This window comes from Vombatus ursinus, unplaced genomic scaffold, assembly GCF_900497805.2.
Source record: "Vombatus ursinus unplaced genomic scaffold, bare-nosed wombat genome assembly UNPS02005459.1, whole genome shotgun sequence".
Classification (NCBI taxonomy): domain Eukaryota; kingdom Metazoa; phylum Chordata; class Mammalia; order Diprotodontia; family Vombatidae; genus Vombatus; species Vombatus ursinus.
This window is the reverse complement of record NW_020945237.1, coordinates 14,533,734-14,557,593: the sequence shown is the minus strand read 5'-3', so window position 1 is coordinate 14,557,593 and position 23,860 is coordinate 14,533,734. Positions and strand designations below refer to the sequence as shown.

General features: G+C 38.3%; 1 protein-coding gene across 1 annotated transcript in view; it reads right to left on the bottom strand.

Moving 5' to 3' along the window:
* The window catches only part of ARMC3 (armadillo repeat containing 3), a 129,808-nt gene that overhangs the window by 83,836 nt on the left and 22,112 nt on the right, over nucleotides 1-23,860 (bottom strand). The window contains exons 4-8 of the mRNA XM_027847901.1: nucleotides 19,988-20,113; nucleotides 17,195-17,263; nucleotides 16,588-16,763; nucleotides 9,569-9,763; nucleotides 2,082-2,265 (exon numbers count right to left, since the gene is read on the bottom strand). Of these exons, the coding sequence (XP_027703702.1) occupies nucleotides 2,082-2,265; nucleotides 9,569-9,763; nucleotides 16,588-16,763; nucleotides 17,195-17,263; nucleotides 19,988-20,113 (750 nt within the window). The remainder of the gene's footprint in view (nucleotides 1-2,081; nucleotides 2,266-9,568; nucleotides 9,764-16,587; nucleotides 16,764-17,194; nucleotides 17,264-19,987; nucleotides 20,114-23,860) is intronic.

The window sequence follows — 23,860 nt, the reverse complement described above, 5'->3', positions numbered from 1 at the left end:
CTAGGTTCTTGACTCCTCCACTGTAAAATCAGACTTATCTCACAAGTCGTTGTGAGGGTCTAACGGGACTAAGTATAACGTGTTAGCTATTATCATTAACCAGGATTTGTCTGACAATGGAAGTTGTTTGACTTCTTTGAAGGGTTAGCATGTAGGCATGTGGGTGACATGTGGGAGCAACGCACTTAGTCACCATGAGCTTAGGGCAGTTGTTTTGTCTAACAGAGTGGAGATGACACTTCTGTGGTGGGAGGATAGGAAGCGTGGGCTTCTGCAGGGGCAGATTTGGCTGGGAAACTGAGCCGTAGAGTAGGAAGGCAGTAGCTGTGACCAACAGCTCTTCCCCTCACAGGTTGTCCGTAGCAGCCTACAAAAGCTGAACTTGCCCAGATTTCTGGTAACATAGGGGGTGTGTGACCTAGTACAACAATTGTTATAGCACATTTGTTGTTGTTTGCTTGTTCAGTTGTGTCCAACTCTTTGTGGCCCTGTGGACGTCAATGCTGTCCATGGAGTTGTCTTAGCAAAGATACTGGAGTGGTTTGCCATTTCCTTCTCTAGCTGATTAAAGCAAACAGAGGTTAAGTGACTTGCCCAGGGTCACACAGCCTACTAAGTGTCCAAGGCCAGATTTGAACTCAGGTCTTCCTGATGTCAGCCCTACCACCCCATCCATTTGAGCCCACATCACAATTACATGAACATTTTCAGGTTAATAATTACTTTCCTCACAGTGATCTTGTGAGGTAGACAGTGTAAATATTATCATCTTATAGACTCAGATTTAGGGCCCATCTAGGGTCATACACCCAGTATCAAGGTCATTACTTGAACACTGGTCTTCTGATTCTAAGACCAGTGTTCTTTCTGTTACACCATGCTCTATGTAGACTAAGTATAAACCAACTTTTACCATGCAAAGAAAACATTAATTTGAGAAGCAGCACAGTGTATGGTGTACTGAAGAGAAGGCAAAAGTCATGGATTCTAATCCCACCTCAGACACTTACTGCCTGGGTGTTCATGGGCAAATTACTTAACTTTGTAATGCCTCAGTCTTCTGATTTATCAAATGGAGATAACACACGACCGACGTTACAAGGTTGTTAGGAGATGCACTACCAAGTGAGAGGAACAAAGAGAAGGCTGGTTTGTCTGGAAAGTAAAACCTTAAAGCACCATGCAAGTGATTTGTTGTTGTTATTGTTTGTTATTATTGATTTCAAATTATTTTTTGGCTCTAGACTTCTCAATATAATTCTTCATACTTTCCACAGGTATAATTTCTAACTGTCAGTGCAATTCTGCTTGTTGAACTAGGGCAAGGGAAGGTCTCTAGAGTGGATTAAGAAGGAAATGTTTCCTTTATTATATATGTTGAGAATGTAACTCACCTAAAATAGTCAGGCTGTCATTCTTGGAATGAGGAGTGATACAGAAGGGGGAAAAACTTGTATCATATATTGTGTTAAATAAAATACTCCCCAATAGATATAAATTAAAACTGCAATTTCATCTTTGGTTCTGTTGACACAAACAAACCTCTCCAGTTTTGCAGATTTATGTTAGCAGAACTCATCACTGAAATGAAAACCTTATTATGTATAGTTATAAATATAGAATTTTTCATATCCTGTTACATGGCACTACTAGACTTTAGATTACAACTTGAAAAATTACTGTATAGATACCATTCCTAGTACAGACTTATTTAAACAGTAGCTTTCACGATCACAAATAATGTACATATTCTGTATAATCCTGAAATCCACAGCAAATAAGAGACAGTAAAATAAAAATCCCTGTAGAGAATGAGTAATTATAAAAAGATGAGAACATGACTAAATTACATTGGGGGTTATTAGTCTGTAGGCTATCCTATTGTCTTGTGCCGCTGACAAAGGAATCTCTGTGCTACCTGGCTTGACAGACCTTGCATGGCCTTAAGTGAAAGGATTAGCTGCTTGGAGAGTCGGCTGGTTAGTATTTGGGAGCAAACAGAGATTGTAATACAGAGCCCACTGAGCAAAATTAAAATGTGAAAGGAAATATGTCTATTTTGCCTTTAAAATTATACATACGATCATAAGCTGCCCTAGCGATTGCTTTAGTTGCGTTCTTCTGGATATCAGGAAACGTGGTGTTTTGTGCAAATGCCAGGAGTCTCTTAAGACCTCCTGCCTGCTGAATCTGTTGCATGGTATCCACATCCTCAAGACAATTGGCTAACACAGCAAGAGCTTCTATGTGGAGGTCATTAAATTCCTAACAAGAAAAACAAACAAGATTTTAGCATGTTTATCTTATTTTGTCCAATCTTTCATGTAAAGGGCAACTCAAATCATCGTATAAATTTGCTGTGGTGGAGGCAGGAGGAGACCGGGGAGGTCCATGTATTGTCAAGCTTAACTTCTTTCTCTTTCCATTTGCTCCTTGCCTACTGCCCACCAACCACAATTGTAATGGCAGTGTCTGAGACCTAGCCAGGATCCAGTTGGTTTGACAAGACGCTAGGTCTCTACAATTTCTTCTAAGTAATGACTAAAATTAAATCTCTTGTAAGCTTCCCAGAAATGATGAATTGGCTGTAAGGCATTATTTGGCCTCATTTACAGGGGCAGATTAGTACCTCTTTTAAAATTTGTGGTTTTAGAGCGTCGCTTGGAGAATGTGGAGATGAAATGACTCGTCCTGGGTGATAGGGCCAGCAGATGTCAGAGGGAGGGCTTGACTGCAAAGCCAACCTCTCTGAAATTTATATTAATCAACATAGTATCTGTAAATAATCTTAAGGTGTTTTTTTTTAAAGTCTTACTGTTAAAGAAATATCTGTATAGCCTATGAGATAAGGTAGCTTGGCGTAATGGACAGAGCACCAACCTTGGAAAAACCAGTTTCAAGTCATGTGCCTGACACATGCTGGTTCTGGGACCCTGAGTAAATCATTTGATTTCTCCGTGCCCAACGCAACATTTTAAGACTACAAGTTGTAAAACTGTTATCCATCTGCACCAGTAAGAAGGATTTCCTCACTCTGAATTGCCTACAGCTGTGAAAAAGCAAGTTGAGACCAAACAACAATAATTATAATTTCTGAAAAGAAATGTATATTTATATTGCATGCCTTTCTGAAGCTTAGAAGTTGCAGTAAGAGCAGACTTGGAATGGTATAAAATTGGGCAATAAAACTGCTAAAGGAATATAGTATTTAAGACACGACATAGAAAAATGATTTTTTTATGCCTCCATTTATTTGGTCAGCATAACATATTCACAGCCTCAGACAAATGATGGAGTAAGGTGATTTAACTGGTATTATGTGATATGTGAACTGCATAGGCAGAATTACTGATTCTCTGTGTTGTCTTCCAACCACTAGGTCATGCTGCTTCTCCATTTAGAATTTAAGGCTAAATTAAAAAAAAATCTTTCCAAATTACAACAGCAAAATGACAATATCAGTTTTTTAAATGTATACTATACTTTATCATGACAAGTATGAAATAACATTATCAAACATAAAATGAAGATAAAAGAAAGGCATTAGTTAGCTATTATAAATTATCAGCCCAAAGACAAACATTGCAATCAATGGTGACTCTTTTCTGAAAGGAGAGCCCCCTTCTAAAATATGCTCTTTCCTCCTGACCTTAAGTAAGCCAATTTCTGATACTAGATTGATGTTTAATTCACTAAACTTGTTTAAATTGCTTAGTAAATCTCAAATGCAAAATTGCACATTTTCAATAGCTCCTGTATTTGTTCTAACTTGCTCCTTAGAAAGCACTGAATTTAATTCAGAAGCTGCATTAATTCTTTCAAATATCCTTCCTTTTATTCTTGCCCTGGTGAATTCCCACCCTCCACATAGACTGCTCCAAGCCTCCTCCTCTTTTCTCAAACTTCCCACACCTTCTCCTCCACCTTGGCTCTCAGCTGAGGGCCTTGCCTTGTAATGGGCTGAGAGAACACATGCCAATCACTACAATGAAACAGGTCCCACTTCTTTCTTTCTCTACTTTTCAAAATCTCTTGACATGATTCCTTATTCTCTCTGCATTTAAAGAAAAGGTGACTCTTCCTCACCAAGGCCAACCCCTCAATGTACCCTTGATCCCAACCCCTCCTATCTTGTCTAGCAGATTGTCCCCATGATAACCCCCCTCTCTCCAATCTGACATGTCTCCCCATCTTTTGGCTCCTTCCTTGCTGCCTACAAACACACTCAAGTCCACATCATCCGGGAAAAATCCCTCACTAGACTATGCCATCAACTCAAGCTATCATCCTACAGCTCTTCTCCCTTTTCTAATTCTAAAGCTCTCTAGGCCCTTTGCCTTCACTGCCTGTCCTCTTTGCCTTCTGGTTTCTGACCTCATCACTCAACTGAAACCTCTCTCTGAAGGTACTAGTGAGCTCCTGATTGCTGATCTGATGGCCTTTTCTCAATCCTGTCTGCAGCATTTGACTCTAAAGATCTACCACTCCTCATGGATAATCTCTCCTGCCTGGGTTTTCAGAGCATGGCTTTCTTGGTTCTCCTCTAACCTGCCTGACCATTGCTCTGTGGTATTTGTTGGTTCATCTTTCATATCACGCCCCCTAATTGTGGATGTATCCCAAAGCTTTATCCTGGGCACTCTCACCTCCTCAACTCCCATTGGTTTAATTATCATCTTCATACAGATGACTCCCACATTAGTACATCCAGCCAAAGCCTCTCATCTAAGCTCCACTTGTACATCTTTAATTACTTATTAGATATTCCAAACTGGATTTCCCACAGGCATCTCAAACTCAATATGGCCATAACCCATGCACTTTCCCCACAGTTACACCTCTCTTCCAATTTCACTTTTTCTACCAAAGGCACCACCATCCTTGCAGTGTCCCAAGCTTGCAGCCTTGACATTTACCCACAAGTCCTAGGTCTCCTTCACCCCACGTATCTGCACAATCACCAACAAGAACTATCATACCTGCCACTTCTCTTTACTCGTGTGGCCAGCACCAAGTTCCAAACACTCATCACCTCTTGTCTCTAGTATTGCATTAGCTTCCTGGACTCATGTCTCCTCTCCTCAATCTCTCCTCCACACAACTACCAAAGTGAATCCCCTAAAATTCAGATCTGTGTTATTAACCCTTAATTGATAACCTCCAAACACCTCTTAGAGCAAACAGAAGCTCCTCTGTTTAGCTTCTAAAGCCATTCATAATCTGCCTCCAGCTTGCCTTTCACATTTACACACTCTACCATCCAGCCAAACTGGCCTCTACTCCGTGTTCCTCATCGCTCACCTCTGGGCTTTTGCATTGGCTGTCCCTCATCCCTGAATGAGCTTTCACCTCTTAAGTACCCCTTGGAAATTACCACTTCAGTTAGGGCTGTGATCGCCAAATGGAGGTCATGTGATTTCCAAAAGTGGCTGACTCAATCCAAAGGCAAACATTGAGAAAATTTAGCTCTATGGGGCAGTTAGGTGGCACAGTGGATAGAGCACCGGCCCTGGAGTCAGGAGGACCTGAGTTCAAATCCGGTCTCAGACCAGAGACTTGACACTTATTAGCTGTGTGACCCCAGGCAAGTCATTTAACCCCAACTGCCTCACCAAAAAAAAAAAAGAAAGAAAAAGAAAATTTAGCTCTAATTTTCCCTCACCTTCTGGTCATTAATTGCGTTTTTCTGATTTACCACTCAAGAAATTAATGGAGAGAATGGTTATCATGCCTAATTCCATGTCTGACAGGAATTCTGTGACAGAACTTGGATACCAATGTGAAATTTTTAATCATATAAGACATTTCCTATTAGTTTTCAACTTGGTTTAGCATAGAAACTGATCTGAACCTTACCTGACTCTTAAGGTTATTTGAAAGTTGATTGAAAATAACATGAAAATATAATCTTGGGGTATTTAAATATTAATTAAATTTAATAAAAACAGATATATTTGCCCATTAACAATACATATCTTTTGTAGGTTTTTTTCTTTCTCGTAAATGTTTTGGCATAAAATTTTGCTCTAAATCACAAGCCAAAGCATAATTAAAACTTTTTTTTTTTAAAAAGACATATGTCTAATTTTCTACAACTTGAATTGACATCGAACTTTTTCATTATTTAAATATTTAGAGACCATCATTTCTCAACGGCAATATTAGTACAGCGAGTACTGGGCATAGAATGATGGGAACTAGTTTCAAGTCTAGGTTCTGCCATTTAATAATTTGTGATCTTAGACAAATCACTTCACCTCTAAGAGACTCTATGGGGCAACTAGGGATGCAGCGGATAGAGTACTGGGCCTGGAGTCAGAAAGACTGCGTTCAAATCCATCTTCAAACACTTAACTACCTGTGTGATGCTGGACAAGTTTCTCAACCTCTGTCAGCCTCAGTTTCCTCAACTACAACCTACCTCACAGGGTTGTTGTTAGATCAAATGAGATAATCTTTAAAAATTTTTTTGTTACCTTTTAAGTTTCGAACTGTCTCCCTCCCTCCCTCCTCACCCCACACTAGAGAAGGCCACCATTACCGCAGATAACTATATGTGTGTGTGTGTGTATTTATGCATATATATATATTATGCATACTTCTATTTAACAGTTCTTTCTCTGGAGGTGGATAGCATCTTCCTTTTTAGGTCCTTTGTAGTTGATTTGATTATTGTAATACTCACAATAGTTTATCATTCACAGTTATTCACAGCTGTTACTGTAGACAACGTTCTCTTGGTTCTGCTTATTTGACTCTTCATTATTTAATGCAAGTCTTTCCATTTTTTTTCTAAAATCAACCAGCTCATCATTTCTTATAGCACAGTCAATACCATCACACTCATATACCACAATTTATTTAGCCATTCCCCAATTGATGGGCATCCCCTCAATTTCCAGTTCCTTGTCACCATAAGCTATGAATATTTTAGAACATATAGAACATTTAGATCACTGTTGGGCCAAAAGGTATACACAATTTTATAACTCTTTGGGAATAATTCTAGATTGTTCTCCAAAATGTTTGGATCAGTTCACAGTTCCACCAATAGTGTATTAGTGTCCGTTTTTCCACATCCTCTCCAACATTTGTCATTTTCCCTGGCTACCATTTTAGATAATCTGAAAGGGTGTAAGATGATATCTTAAAGTTGTTTTAATTTGCATTTCTCTATTCAATAATGATTTGGAGCATTTTTTCATATGACTACATATAGCTTTGATTTCTTCTTCCAAAACTGCCTGTTCATATCTTTTGACCATTTGTCAATTGGGCAAAGACTCATTCTATACATTTGAGATATGAGACTTTTATCCAATAAACTGTCTGTAAAATTTCCCCCCTAATTTTCTGCCTTCCTTCTAATTTTGGCTACATTAGTTTTATTTATACAAAACCTTTTTTAATTTAGAGTAATCCAAATTATCCATTTTACAGCTCACCAAGCTATCTCTTACTTTTACATAAGTTCTTCTATCTATAAATCTGCTAGCTATTATGTTCCGTGTTCTTCTAATTACTTATGATATCTCCCTCTGTATCTAGATCATGTATCCATTTTGACTTCATCTTGGTGTAAGATATTGGTCTATACCTAATTTCTGCCAAATTGCTTTCCAGTTTTACCAGTAATTTTTACCAAATAGTGAATTATTATCCCAAAAACTTAAATCTTTATATTTATCAAATACAAGATTACTGTAATCATTTACTACTGTGTATTGTATGTCTACTCTGTTCCACTGATCTACCTTTCAGTTTCTTAGCCAGTATCAGATAGTTTTGATAATTACTGCCTTATAATACATTTTATGATCTGGTACTGCTAAACCTCCTTTCATTACATTTTTTTCATTAATTCCTTGGATATTCTTGATTTTTTGTTCTTCCAAATGAATTTTATTATTTTTTCTAGCCCAATAAAATAATGTTTTTGATAATTTGATTGGGATGGTATTGAATAAGTAGATTAGTTTAGATGGAATTGTCATTTTTATTATATTGGCTCTACCCACCCATGAACAATTAATATTTCTCTCATTATTTAAGTTTGATTTTATTTGTATAAAAGTGTTTTATAACTATATTCATGCAGTTCCTGGTTTGTCTTGGCACGTATACTCCCAGGCATTTTATATTGTCTATGGTAATTTTAAATGGAGTATCTCTTACTATCTCTTCTTGCAGGTTTTTATTGGTGATATATAGAAATGCTGATGATTTATGTGGGTTTATTTTATATCTTGCTACTTTGCTAAAATTATTACTTGTTTGAAAATATTTGTAAAACACTTAATAAATGCTAGTTCCCTCCCGCCCTCTACCTACTTCACAGAGTTGTTATAAATAGCAAATGAAATCACACACATGAAGGTATTTTATAAACTCCAAAGTACTATATAGAAAGGTAGTGAGTTGTATTAGAAAAAAGAACTGTGCTTTGAATCAGGAGAGACCCAAGTTTTCATTATGCCTTTGACATTATTTAACATCTTCAAACCTCAGTTTCCTGACCTGCGAATGAACTACCTGAATTGTGACCTGCACAGTTAGAAAGAGTCCCTAATGTGATGGGATCATAGAGCCATTGAAGTGCTTTGTAGCACTTACTCAACAAACCACCCAGGGTTGTTGAGAATAAAATGAGATAATATATTAAATCACTTTACCAACCTTAAAAGTTCTATAAGAATCTAAGTTAATATTATGAGCAGTAAAAGATGTGAAAAAAGACCTGGCCCAAATCCAGAGCAAAAAATCAGTTAGGCTTTGTTCCTGACAGGTACGCATAATAAACTGGGCAACATGGGGTCAGAGCAGGCATCAGAACATCCCTCCTCAGCTTACCTGATGATGAGCTGGAGAGGACTGTGGAAATAGCAAACCCTAAGTGAGACAGTTTACTTTGTTTTCTGTTATATAGATTGAAAAGAAAAAACGCCCTGGCCGGAGACCTCTCAGCCTGACTTTTGTTAGCTCCATGTGTCGGCTTTGAGAAGAGAGCTGTTGTCTTCCCTTACTTCTGTCGGACTGAAGCTGCTACAGTCAGGCAATGGCTCCAGAAAGATAAGCCTGGGAGTCACTAAGATGGAGCTGCCAGTCACTAGGAAAGGGGTAATGGAGCCGGGATGGGTGGAGCAGAGCCTCAGGAGCAGGCCCAGTGAGAGTAGAAGAGCTATCAGTGATTACAGCATCGGGCCGTCAGTTGTACCTGTGTTCTTCATGTTTCTGCCCCTCCTGTGTGATCCCCATGTGCATTCCCACTAAGGAAGGAATGTCCTATTATACCTTTTCTTACCACCTTATTTCATCGTGTCCTATGGGTCACCAGAGACAAAGTAAATACATCATGCAGATCAATGAGCCATGGTTTTGAGTGGATTTGGACCCATTCTGGAGCCCCACCTTCGAGAAAAGGTACTAAAGACATTATACTAACTTGGAGGGAGTCTGGATCTACAGTTTTATCAGTTTAGGGGGAGGCTTGCTATAGAAACCTGTCCAGAGCAGAGTGGTTTTAAGGAGGATTTAAGTGGAAATAACAGCAGTCACATTTTTTAAGTACCTTAGTTTCAAGAATTTTAAGAAGTTGGTCTAGTCCTTGACAGTCTCTCAGCATTACTCTGCTTTCTCTATCATTGGTAATAACGCCCAAGGTCTTGAGAGCCAGCAGTTGAATAACTGGATATTCGGACTTCAAGAGGTCTAATATAGCAGGGACTGCGTTGAATTCCGGAATTGCCAAACGACACTTAAAGTCCTGCCAGGGAATACAAAATAAATAAATAAACAAATAAATGGATAAATGAATGAATGAATGAATGAATGAATGAATAAATAAATGACACCATAAGTAATGCAGAAAAACAAGGCAATAGTGAAGACATTTTGGTTTGTTTGTTTTTTTAACACACAGCAACAAATGACCATTTTGATACTTTTAACTCTCCTTCTAAAATGAGTTATAATTTAAATATGTACCAATAATTTTATAGAACTAAAAGATTCATTAAAACCTGCATACCTTATCAGGGCTAGGGGAGACCACATATTCCATGACCGTTTGTGTTACTTAAAGCATTTTTATAGTATAGCAAATTCTATTACAAATTCAATTAAAATAATCTGTTTAAAAGAAAAGATTTCTAAACTCTAGCTTAAAATGACTCATTCACTTAAAATTCAGTGAAATTGCAGTATTTTTTTTAATGAATAACCTCTTTTAATTTGCGGGGGGCAACCGGAGGGGTGTAAACAGTACTTGATCTGGTTCTGTTTCTGCTTTCACCTATTTTTTATTCAGCAAAATTTATCAATATTCAAATAATTCATATATAAATTCAAATAATCAAAATTCATCAATATTTATAGTTCACAGATCATAGATTGAGGCATCAAAGGGACCCCAGAAGCCATTGGATCCAGTCCCCTCGTTTTATAGTTGGGGAAACTGAAGCCTCTAAAAGTTTAAGTGACTTCCCCAAAGTCGTAGAAGGGAGTAAGTGACAGGCCCAGGCCTTTTGACACCAAGTCTACTGTTTTTTCAATTGTAACGTATTGCCTCTCAACTTGGTAAAATTTGGTCTGTATATTTAAAATGTAATTCAATTAGGAAACCATGTTCTATAGATTATGAACCCTTATAATGTTAAAAATGACTCATAGTTTATAATTTTCATAGTCATGGAATTATGGAATATCCAAGCTGGAAGAGTCATATCTTCTTTTATGAATAAAGTAAAGCCTGAAGAGGTTAAATAAATCACCCAAAATGACACAGGAAAGATTTTAGACTTTTTCATTTTCTTGGTCTCAATGAAGAATCAATTTGATGTTACATTTAAGAAGAGGCTGAGAAATGAAGACATTCTTAAAATTACCCTAATGCCTATATGCAGCAGTTAACAACCCATTAAATATATTTCTTAATTGAGAAGAGACAGAGGGTAGGAGATAGAATGTTGGCATTAGGAGACACCGTATCCTGCCTCAGATATTTGCTGGCTGTACAATCACAGGCAAGAATTTAACTTCTCAGTGCCTCAATTTCCTTATTTGTAAAATGGGAGTAACATTATTTGCACTAAGGGTTGTTGTTGTTAGGAAAACATTTTATAAACCTAAAAGTATCACATAAATGTGACCTGCTTTTATTGATCTGCCCATCTGCATGCTCAGTAGAGTAGGTCAGAGCTCTAACGCTGATATGTGGAACGTATACTATGACAGACTCCTTATAATGGATATGTTTTTTATAAATTCTCTCCCAAGATGACTGCTTTGGATAGAGGTGGGGGACAGGATGAGGTAGCAAGGGCCTCTATCAGTTCCAGGGAACTACCAGGTTTTAAAGAGGGCATTCAGCTGCTTCAGAATAATAGAAGTTTTACCTTCTAAACCTAGGGATGATTTCCTCCCCCTACCAAATAGTTAATGGGGGAGAGGGTCTGATCAGCTCAACCACCAATGCATATGCTTTTACATGAGGGTCCATATAAATATATTATCTGTGTAGTCAAATGAATTCCATAAACATTTATTAGGTATAGTATGAGGGTAAGGAGAAATTTTTATAGCTAACTATAGAGCTCCTTTTGGGTACACCAAGAATTTCTCTATAAAAGGTAAGTGTAAGGGGCTAGGTGGTGCAGTAGACAGAGCACTGGCCCTGAAGTCAGGAGGACCTGCGTTCAAATCCGGCCTCAGACCAAACACTTGACACTTACTAGATGTGTGACCCCGGGCAAGTCACTTTAACCCTAATTGCCTAAAAGAAAAAAAAAAGGTAAGTGTTCTTCACCTTGCTTATATTCACTATTGATGCTAAAAAGCTTCTTCTTTTTTTGTTTTTTTGGCAATTGGGGTCAAGTGACTTGCCCAGAGTCACACAACTAGTAAGTTTCAAGTGTCTCAGGTCGGATTTGAACTCAGGTCCTCCTGACTCTAGGGCCAGTGCTTTATCCACTGCGCCACCTAGCTGCCCCAGCTAAAAAGCTTCTTAAAGATAAATAGACATTGTCAGATTTCTGCTATCAACTAAACTGATTTTCAGCAATGTCAGTTATGAAAATAATTTCTTTTCTCATCGATAGGTGAAGATAGTAGGGGTAAACATGGTGGGACTAGGGTCTTTGGGGACTCTGAATAGGGAAAAGTTCTTTGGGGAGTGTCTGGGTCTCCTAGAAATGACGTAATCTTGGTAGTCACTAGACAGGAATTGGGAAAGGGATATTTCCTGGGAGTTTCTGCCAGGGAAGGAAGAAAAAGACTGGGAAAAGTCACATGGTGGCAAAGCCTTAACTAGGGCAAGGTGATTAGGGTTTCATCCCAGGACATCGACATTTAGAGGGTACTGTCAGCACCTATACTCCTTAATGAGGTAGGAAAATCTAAAATTAGTACCCAGTTAGCAAGAACAATTACTTAAAATAGGAAGGTATGAGATGGCCCACTTTTTTCCCCATCCTAAAATCATACCACAGGTGAGCTTCAAGCAGCCTTCAGCTGTCCTAAGGTTTCCATCCGTGAGAGGATGCGTGTGTGCATGGGGGCGGGGTATCTCTCAAGGTCTCTGTCTCCATAACCTATACAAGATAGTGTCCCAGCATCTCTTACCTCTACTGGACATTGTTAACTGGTAACCATTATTTCTCTCCCCCCGCCTCTTGCTCCTTTAACTGAATTTGTCTAAAGTGTTGGTTTGAGGGAACTTTCTGTGCTGCTTCTCCTAGGGGCAAATTTTGTGGCCCCTGCCCAAATTGTCAGAATTGCTAGTTATGGTTGTATGATAGAGAGTCCAAATAAACATTCTAGGGAAGAGGATAGGAAGCATGGTAACATTTTTAGGATGATAAAAGGAGATAAAAATTAAGTTTTTTTCCAGCTTCGGGCATTAGTCACTCTTCTCCTCCTCTCATGCCTTTGCTTTCTTGTTCCCACTAAACGTCTATCTCTTTTTCTTAGGCTTCCATCACTCTGGAGCTAGTCAAAATATGGAGTACTCTCTCTTTGCCTAGGATAACTCTCTCCTTCATCCCATCAATGCTACATCATAGAAGTGTATTTTAAATCAGGTGATTGGATGAAGTCATTTCATATGAAATGTATCCCAAGGTGATCCATGCACAGTGGTTACTGGTCAAAGGGCAAACCAAATGACGTTGGAAGGGCGGGTTAACTCCAGATTCTGGGACTGGTGTAAAGGCCAAAAACCCAAGATTGATGTTTAAATCAACAAGGGCCCAAGAAGCAATGTTCCTTAAAGCTATATTGTAGAGATACAGAGAATAAGTTACGAATGCATGAACATGCTTTACTTGCAACAAATATGAACATTAAACATAGTTTGGCATTATACTTAAAATTTTATAGCAGTCAGTTTGATATATTTAATCATATAATCATTACAGTGTTGCATAGTGGTTAAGCACAAATGGTAAGAAATCCATATAAATTACTAATTAATATTACTTTTACATGGTCAAACCAACCATTTCTGGAGGAAAACAAGTAGAGGAGTTGGCAGGGCAGGGCATTGCTCTCGAGTCCATCTGAATACTTCACCCAGAGGTACTCCAGCAAGGAGTACCAAGGTGTTCTAAGAATCCACAGCTGGCAAACAAATATTCTAGTCTCCAGATGATAAAAGCCAATATAGGGAGAACACTAAAGCCCTGAGTCACTCTTGTCTTGGGTGGACTTTCCCTTTCATGGACGAATGAGACTCTGACAAAGTAACCTAGGACTTAAGTTTCAGATAAGAAGTTGATGAAAGGAGGAGGAGAAGGTCCAGTTTCAGAAGGGAAGGGAGTGGGAGTTTGGGAGGAAGGGGGTTTGCCCTGTCTGGGTACTTGGGCTGCAAAATCTGCTGTCTTCTGCTAGGTCCATCCTGAATGGTTGACTTAAAGAAAGAGCCTTTCCACAAAAGTTTCTGTGAGATACTACCTTAAATTTAGCCAAATTAAATTTAGTGGTTTGATGGGCTTAGCAAGTAAACATTTATGGAAGGGAAAAGGCAATAGTAAGGGCAATAGTCAACCGAACTATGCTGAGGGGCTGGGAGCTTTGGAGAGTGGGAGGGAGGGAAGAGAAGAGAGTGATCTGCAGCACAGGGCTTTGCAAAGGACATAGATAGAAGGGCTGCAGCTAGAGTCTGAGCCAGTAAGGAGGCTTGCAGGAGAGGGCACCATGTGCTTGAGAAACCAAGACGAAAATGGTTCAAAAAGATAATGATAAAGGGAACTAAAAAAGAGGCAAAAGGAAAGAGAAGTGGAAAGGGAGACAGGGAAAAAATCCCAAAAGCAAGTAGAAACAGAGTACAGAAAGAGGGGCGGGAAAGGGATGGAAGGAAAGGAGGCGGCAGTGAAGAAGAGAATGGAAAGGACACAAATGTATGGACTGAGTATGGAGACTGATAAGGCTTATATGGGGATGTTTTAGGATGTATATGACTGCACACGCATGAGCCTTTGTAGGAACTTTCCCAGAGAGATGTCCAGAGAAAGGATAAGAGGCTAAGAAGTTAGCCATACAAGGGACAAAAGGACAAGGATCTGTTCTCAAAGACACAGCAAGCCAGCCAGGCCATTGAGAGGATCAGCAGGCTTCTTCCTTGGAGTAGTGTTGTGTCTCTGTTACAGATTTAAAGTACATAAGCAGTCACTCAACTAGCGTTTTTAAGTGCCTACTATGTGCCAGCCACTGTTCTAAGCACTGAGAATACAAGGAAAGGCAGAAAACAAAAATGAAACAAAAAACCTAGGCCCTGCTCTCAAGGAACTTGTATAATGGGGAGATAATATGCAAACAACTATATACCTGGATAAATTAGGGGTAGTTTCAGAGGGAAGGTTCTAAGATTAAGGAGGATTGGGAAGGTTTCTTGCAGAAGGTGGGACTTTAGCTAAGACTTGAAGAAAGTCAGGGAAGCCAGGTGGTAGAGATTAGGAGGGAAAACATTCCAGGTGTGGAAAAATGCCTTTAAAAATGCATGGAGTCCAGAGACGGAAGTTCATGTGAGAATAGGAAGGAGGCCAGTGTAGAAGAGTGTGTGGAAGGAGAGAGGAAGGTGTAAGAAGACTGGAAAAACAGGAAGGGGCCAGGCAGAGGTGGGCTGGAGCCAACTGTTAAATTTTCAGTGTAAATATTTATACCTCAGAAATTAGCAAATGCTACAAATCGGGGCTTGATTTATTATTTTGTTGATTGTCTAGACTTAAGGAAGTGATAGAGAAAACATCAAAAACAAAGATTAAACTTAAAAGTGTGTCATGGATACATTCCCTCCAATCTCCTCAAGAGCAGTTTATTAAACATTTACCAGCACATTCCTGGGGCTAGGTTATGAGGGGCTTGAAAAGTCAAAGAATTTCATATTTGATCCCAGAAGTGAAAAGGAGTCACTGGGGTTTACTGAATGAGGATGGAGTGCGGTATGGCCAGATCTTCATCTCAGGAAGATCAGTTTGACAGCTGAGTAGAGTAGAGGACAGATAGGAGTGGGCAAAGCTTTGAGGCAGGGAGACCAACCAGCAAGGCTATCTCAATGGCCAAGGCATGAGGTGATGAGGGCCCACATTGGGGGTGGCAGTGTCAGAAGAGCAAAGGCGTTGTTCTAGGGAGATGTTTCAAAGGCAGAATCACCAGCACTTGACAACCTATTAGATAGGAGGGCTAAGGGAGAGAGTGAGGAGTCCAAGACGACACCTAGATTTAGAGCCTGGATGACTGGGAGGACAGCAATCTCTCAACAGTAGTAGGGTTAAAGTTTTGGACATGGTGAGTTTAAGATGTCTACAAGACATCCAGTTAGGCAGTTGGAGATGAGCATCATCTGCACAGAGGTGATATTGAAACCACAGGAGTTGATGAGATCACCAAGTGAAAAAAAAATATGGAATCTTGGCACTATGGCACTATGAGCAGAATTCACATTCAATGTACTCAGTCCAGAAGTATGTTCTTGTCTGTGGATATCTTGATCAACTATCTCATGCAATGAACAAAGTACTGATCATGCTCAGTCTATGATATTCAGGTCTGCATATTATTGGCCATTTATCTACTCATCGGTTAGTTGTAGAAACACAGAACTGTAAACCTGAAAGGATTTTCTTTATTTTATAGACCTCTAGACCTTTAGATCTCTAGATCCAGAAGAGATAAAATGGGGGCAGTGGATGCAGCACCAGCCCTGAAGTCAGGAGGACCTGAGTTCAAATCTGACCTCAGACCAGACTAAACACTTGACCCTTACTAGCTGTCTGACCCTGGGCAAGTCACTTAACCCCAACTACCTAAAAAAACCAAACAAACAGAAGAGATAAAATGTTCCCAAAGGCAAATACTTGAATTTACACTACTATTCTTTAAAATCTAAGCATATTTTAAAAACAAATCTAGACTGGAAGTATAATGACTTATGAAACATGGAAACAAAGAACTCTCTGAAATAAAGTCTGTTGATCTGCCTTGATAAATGACAGATAATGAGTAATGTCCTAAAATGGATCATTTTAAGTTTCTCTTTATAAATTCTTATAATTAACTTTTTTCTTATTAAAATACAGTTGAGAAGCACATTACCTGTACCAGGTTGTAAATACATTCAATAGAGTTCTTCTTAACATCAGGGTCTGGGCTCCCAAGCAGTCTGATGAGAGGTTCCATGCCCCCATACTCAAATATTTGCACTTTACTGGTATATTCCACAGACATTTTTGCGAGGCAAAGGCTGGCAAATTCATGGATTATGACTTCTTCTGTGTATCAGAAACAAATAACGAAATTATGGTATGTGTTTATTTGTTCAACTACTAAAGATAGTTGAAAAGGCAAACCACCACAAATCTTAAGTTTATTGAAAATGCATTGCTTAGATCAAAGCATGCCTTACACTATTGAAACAATACACAACAAGTGCTTTCATGGTTTCTTTTGTTTTTTTAACAACAGGAAAAACAAATTCCCCTCCACTCGTGTCAGTCATTGATGTACTTGCCATTTGTCCTCTAAACATTAAATCTAAAGTTTAAAAAAAAATAGATCTAAGTGCCTATTAGAGCCCCCTCTTCCCTTTATTTAAGTGTAAAATTGAACTTTGATTTGCGGTTTTTGTTATCAATTTTTCATAAATTGTTTTTCCCACTGGGTGGCAACAGTTTCATTTTTTACAAACACCAAACAAAGTTACCTTCTGGCGCCAGCTGAGCAATAACCGAATTCAGGATGTCTAATTCCCTTAACAACTTTTTAACATCACCTACAAAGAGAGAATAAAAATTATTCATGATCTGTTATTAAAGAGAAATAAAATAGCAAAGCATAAAGAGGATGCCAAGCTTTATGCAATATAATGGAAATTCTATGGTTTTTATTTAATACGGAAACAAATATAATTACAAAATTAGAAAATACTTGTAAATTTTCTATGACATAGGCTTACTAACATTTTAACTTAAAACATTTTACATAAAAAAAATTGCCTAACTTATTCTTTAGCATCATGTACATCCTAAACCTGGGTAAGACCATGACATGGGAAAATAGGAATATCATATACTTTGTTTAAAAAGAAAAAGAGGAAAGCCACAAATTGAACATTTGCAAATGTAAAGAGGAAACAATATTATAATATTCAGAGGCGCTTTGCTTTAGCTTCTGTTTGTTTAAAAAAAAGGCATTTATTTTTAAATCCATAAGGGGATTAGTTAAATATTATTTTGAGAAAAATATACCTTAAGGAGAGGATCATTGACTATACTTCTGCCAGTGACGGGTAATAAAAAATATTAAATATGAAAGGAAAAGGAAGATATGAAGCAGGAAGCATGTGTATATGGGGGTTGGCCCAAGGATAAGATGATGCCTGAGCTGAAAGTAAATCTGACCTTCTGAGATGGGGCAGTGAAACTGTAGAAGAAAACTTAAGATAGGGCTTTTATATAGATATTTACTTAATTTGGGCAGCTAGGAGAAGCAGTGGATAAAATGCAGGACCTGGAGTCAAGAAGACCTGAGTTCAAATCCTACCTCAGACTCGTAGTAGCTGTGTGACCCTGGGCAAGTCACTTAATCCTGTTTTCCTCAGTTTCCTCATCTGCAAAATGATCTAGAGAGGGAAATGGTAAACCACTCAAGTAACTTTGCCAAGAATCACCCCCCAAAAAGGGCTACAAAGAGTTGGACACGACTGAACAACAACAATACTTAGCTTGGATTTCTGGGTGAAGAATTAATGGAAAGGGGAAGTCCCATAAAGTGCTGGAGTGTGATTTTTATGTTAAATTCAGACACGAAAATGTAGCACGTGATTGGCACTGATAATTGGTTTCCCAATTACAAGTTGTTTAAATATGTATGCTGATGTAATTTTAGGGTTTAAGAAGGGATTAATTTCTGCTCTGTGGGAAACTAATGGACAAAAATGGACTAATGGACAAAAAAGCATCATTCTCTGCACACAGATGCCTCAAGCTATCCTTGATCAATGCTCAAAGACGGTGGCTCTTGAAATGGCCAGAACCATGACAGAAGGGACAATGACCATTAGCACACCAGAAATGGACTTCTCCGAGAGATTAGGAAATCCCTGGTTGGAAAGGAATCTCAAGCCTCCTTGACAGTAGACCTGCCTGGAGTCAACTTGGAAGGGGTCTTATTGATAATGCTATTTATATGACAATTTACTGAGGAAGTCTCATGTCTACAAGTAGTCAGGGGCTTTTAGAGATCACCCATTTTTACAGGGAGATAACCACTAATAAAGGTTGTAATTTTACCAACCACAGAGAAGGAACTATAAGTCTGTGGTAAAACAAGACCTTCTGTTGGAATCCTTAACCATTTATACACATCCTTTCATTCTGGAAGCAGAGTCATTGGGAAATATATGCTCTGGGTCCTCCACTCTGACCAGATCATTCTCTAAAGTCACATATGTTTCCTTCAAAAGTTGTGTATAAATCCAATTTAATATGCTTAAAGAGTTTACTACATAAAGGAATGCCATGCTGCATCCTTTGATCATGTTAATATTTGTTGCTCAGTCATTTCAGTCATGTCTGACTCTTCATGACCCCATTTGGGATTTTCTTGGCAAAGATACTGGAGTGGTTTGCCATTTCCTTCTCCAGGTCGTTTTACAGATTTGGAAACTGAGACAAACAGAGTTAAGTGACTTGCCCAGGTCACCACAGCTAGTAAATGTCTGAGGCCAGATTTGAACTCAGGAAGAGGTTTTCCTGACTCCAGGCCCAGTACTCTAAGCACTATGGTGCCACCTAGCAGCTCGATCATGTTAATAATCACCCTCTAAATTTTTTGTTTTGGAATTGGGATGTACACATATTGAACTTTTTGAAAGTATGACAGCATATAGTACAATAGGAAGAAAGCCAGCCTCAAAGCCAGGAAGACTTGGGTGCAAGGCCTACCACTGACACTGTCTATGTGACCCTGGTCAAGTCACTTAAGCCTCTCGATGTTCGAGGCAACCCACCAAGATTGTAAGTTGCGGAGAAGGGACTGACCTACATTGGTAGAGAGAGTTTGCTCTGCTAGGGAAACCAACCACAGTTCTAGCCCCTACCCCATCCTACAATACATGCATTAATAAATCACTATAAAAAAAGGAAAAACAAACTAAAAATAGACATCATTTATTTGGCCCTTGGCTTGTGGGTTATTTTTCTCCCTATGGGTGAACAGCCCTCAAGGGGAAAAAAAAGTGCAATAGAGGCAAAGAGTATACAAAACAGCATAATTCAAGATTGTGATTTTCCTTCAATTCAGGAAATTAGAAATTATGTTTCTCCTCCTCCTTCCTCCAGTACCAGGAGACATTATCCTAGCTATCACTACATGTTATATGTATATAGTGATGATTTAAGCCTTAAAAGACTTTTTGAAGGAGGTTCTTTCAAAATAAAAATAAAATGAGAATGCATTACATAGGACTTAACATAGTTGAAAAATAGATCCTTACTATTAGAAGCTAGAATTCCAAATACCATGGTGGCATTTCTTCTCACAATTTTGTCTTCATGTGTAAGCAATTTAGTTAAAGGTTCCACAGCTCCAAGCTCAAGAAGAGTTGCTTTATTTTCCTCACCTAACATGAACATAAATAAGACTGTTAGAGAATTCATATTTTATCTTCAGTCTTCTTCGCTTTTATTTCACACATCTTTCCTCTGCTCCCTTTCAAATGTTACCATCGGTTTAGAGTTTTCTCCTCTTATTCTTTTTCTTTGTTACTCTTTCCATTTTTCTGGGTCCATCACTGTTTGCTTTCATACATATTTCAACATATTCTATAAATTTTCTATACTACTAGCAATACAAAGAATGGAGACACAACACCAAAAACAGGCATCCTCTGCTTTTTTTTTCTTGCTTTTTTGGTGAGGCAATCGGGGTAAAATGACTTGCCCATGGTCACACAGCTAGTAAGTGTCGAGTGTCTGAGGCCAGATTTGAACTCAGATTCTCCTGACTCCAAGGCTGGAGCTCTATCCACCGTGCCACCTTGCTGCCCCACATCCTGCGCTCTTTAAAGGGAAGCTGAACAGCAATCACCATGCGGGTTTCCTATATGGAAAGCAGTGTTCCATTCTAAAAAAAGCATTGCTTTTGAAGTTAACAGTTTCTAGTCCAGATTTTTAACATTCACTATAGGATCTTAGGAAAGTCACTTAAATTACTCTTTTTCACCTTCATCTGAAAAACAGGAATAACACTGCAGACTTCATAGGGCTTTTGGAGAATTAAGACAGTTCACGGCTATGAAAGCATGCCAGAAGTATTCAATGCCATGTAAATTACAAGCTCTTCGTGGGCAGCATCTTTATAGGTAGCAAATCCTAGTAAGGAAGTATGGGGTCAATAATAAAATTTTTAATGTTAGAAAGTTAACATCTGATTGATTCCTGACAAAACTACTCATTGTAATATCTAAATTGTATATCTAAACCATTCAGTTTATATAGTAAATTTTTGAAAAGTTTATAAGATATAAATGTTAGTTTAAAATTCCCTCATTTTTGTGTGCTTTCCCCCATGCTATTCTTAAGTATTTATTCTTTCCCTATATTTCCCTCCCCCATCTACCTCATTCTCAATCACATGGAACAGTGAAGGAGTTAATCCATAGATGCCCTAGAATACTTTTTTGAGCCTCTCTCTCCCACACACCATCTCTAAATTTACTGTTGTGGGCAGCATCATATCCTGACCTCTTCCCTTTAGCCACCTACCTCCTAAACAAAAGAAATAATAGGAGAAAGTGACATCTTTTTTCCTAACTTCATTCTATTCAGTTCTTATTTACTATAAAGGAAATGGAAGAACAGTGAAGGGTAGTTTTTTTTTTCTACCTTACTCCTTTTCTTCATTTAGCTGAAGACAGGGCTTAATAGAAGAAAACTGTATTTATATCAGTGGGCAGTTATACTCTTCAGAATGCAGTTACTGGTCCAGAAGGGACCTAAAAGTCAGGGTATCCTAACTTTGTACTTATGCTACTACCTAAGTAGAGACATTTCAAGAGCTTTACTCAAGCATCAATAGAATTATGTAAGAATTTCTTCACTTCTCACCCTCTCCTAAAGGATGTCCCTATTTATGGTATCTCTATGACTTCCATTAATTCCATCAAGGGTCTGGCAGTTTGGAATGGGGACCAGAGCTCTGTTGTTGCTTTGGTCTTAGCTGTTCACAAGTAGAAGTGGGATTTTACTGACCAGAGAGAACTAAGTAAAGGTAGTTCAGGTGATCACAAATGGTTAGTCTTTCTCCTCCATAATTCCCTTAGTTGCTAAAATGTAATTTTCTTCAAGATAGAAATATATCTTTAAAAATGAAAAAATCGTATTACCTAGTTACCTAATCGCCAGCCAGGTTACTTAGGTCTCTCATTTGATGAGAAAAGACTTTAAAAATTAACAAAAATCATAGAAATATATTTAAAATAATTTTAGGTGATTTGAATTATTGCATAAAACATTTTTATTATGAAAGCTAAACTTACATAGCATATTTGACTGTGTATTCAAAGGCCCAGAGCACAGCAATAAGAACAAGTCATGTCTGCTATCTGAGAGTAAGCCTAGCTAAGTAAGGAAGGGCTTATCATCAGAAAGCTGGATATTCAATCACTACAGGTGGTAGTTATGACAGAATAGGAAAAAAAGAAAAGACAAAACCTCAATCCTATGTGACTGTCCATAGTGATCATGGCAGAGAGGGAAGGGAAAAGGGAAGAAAAGATTTTAGACAGATTTTACACAGATTTTAGATAATCTTTAAACATCAAGTTAATTGCTGGTACTCTAAATTAGTGGTCTCCAAACTATTTTGATCACATGCTCCCATTAGTAAAAAAAGATTTGAAAACATACTCTATATATAACATACATATATGTATATAAATTAAATATAGATACTATGATACAATTATGTTGATTCTAAAAGTTACACAAAAATAATTTTTTAAAAGGATGAGCTAAAGATGAAATAATTGTTTAAATCAGAGTTAGTAAGGAGCTACTGGAGATTATTGATTAGGTGAATGACATGATCAGACCTGTGCCTAAGGACTATTAATTTGGCAGCTGTGTGGATGATGGATTGGATTGGGGAAAGATTTGAAAGAAGAGAGAACATAAGGAGACTATAATAATATTCCAGGGAAAGATGATGAGGGCCTAAACAAGAGTGGTTGCTACATAGGAGGAACAAAAAAGGATGGCTATGAGAGGAGTGGCGTAGAATCAGCAAGACTTTGCAATAGATTGATTGTGAAGGCTGACAGAGACTGAGGAGTTAACCTAGGCAATTAGAAGCATTGTGGAAGTAAAGGGATTGAGGAGTGTTGGATGGTAATGGGTGAGAGGGTGAAGCTGTGTTGGAGCATGACTGGCTACTATGAGGAGGGTGGGATACAACCCATCTTCTTGGATTTGTTGTCCAGTTGTTAGGTCATGTCAGACACTTCATGACCCCATGGACCATTGCCACACCAGGCCCTTCTATCCTCCACCATCTCCCAAAGTCTGTCCAGCTCATCTTCATTGCTTCCATGACACTATCTATCCTTCTCATACTCTACTGTCCCCTTTTCCTTTTTTGCCTTCAATCTTTTCAAACATCAGGGTCTTTTCCAGTGAGTCCCATCTTCTCTTTATGTGGCCAAAGTTTTTAAGTTTTAGCTTCAGTATTTGACCTTCCAGTAATTCCTTGAAGCATTGACTGATCTCATCTCCTTGCTGTCCAAGGGACTCTCAAAGTTCTTTTCTAGCACCATAATTCAAAAATGTCGATTCTATGGTGCTTAATTTTCCTTATGGTCCAACTCTTACAGCCATACATTACTACTTGAAAAACCATGCTTTGACTATATGGAACTTTGTCAGCAAGGTGATCTCTCTGCTTTTTGGTACACTGTCCAATTTGCTATAGCTTTCTATCCAAGGAATACACATTTTTTAAAATTTCATTTTAAAATAGCAGATTAAAATAGCATTTTAAAACAGCAGATAGCTGTGGTAGCTATCTGCAGTGATCCTTGATCTCGAGAATATGAAATCTGACACTGCTTCTATATCTTCTCCATCTGTTTGCCAGGAAGTGACGGGACCAATTGCCATGATCTTAGCTTTTTTTTTTTTAATGTTAAGCTTCAAGCCAGCTTTTACACTCTCCTCTTTCTTCTTCCTTAAGAGGCTTCTTAATTCATCTTCACTTTCTGCCATCAGAGTGATATCATCTATATATCCTAGATTGTTGATATTTTCCCCAGAACCCTTAATTCTGGCTTGGCATTTCCCATGATGTACTCAATATCTAAGTTAAATAAATA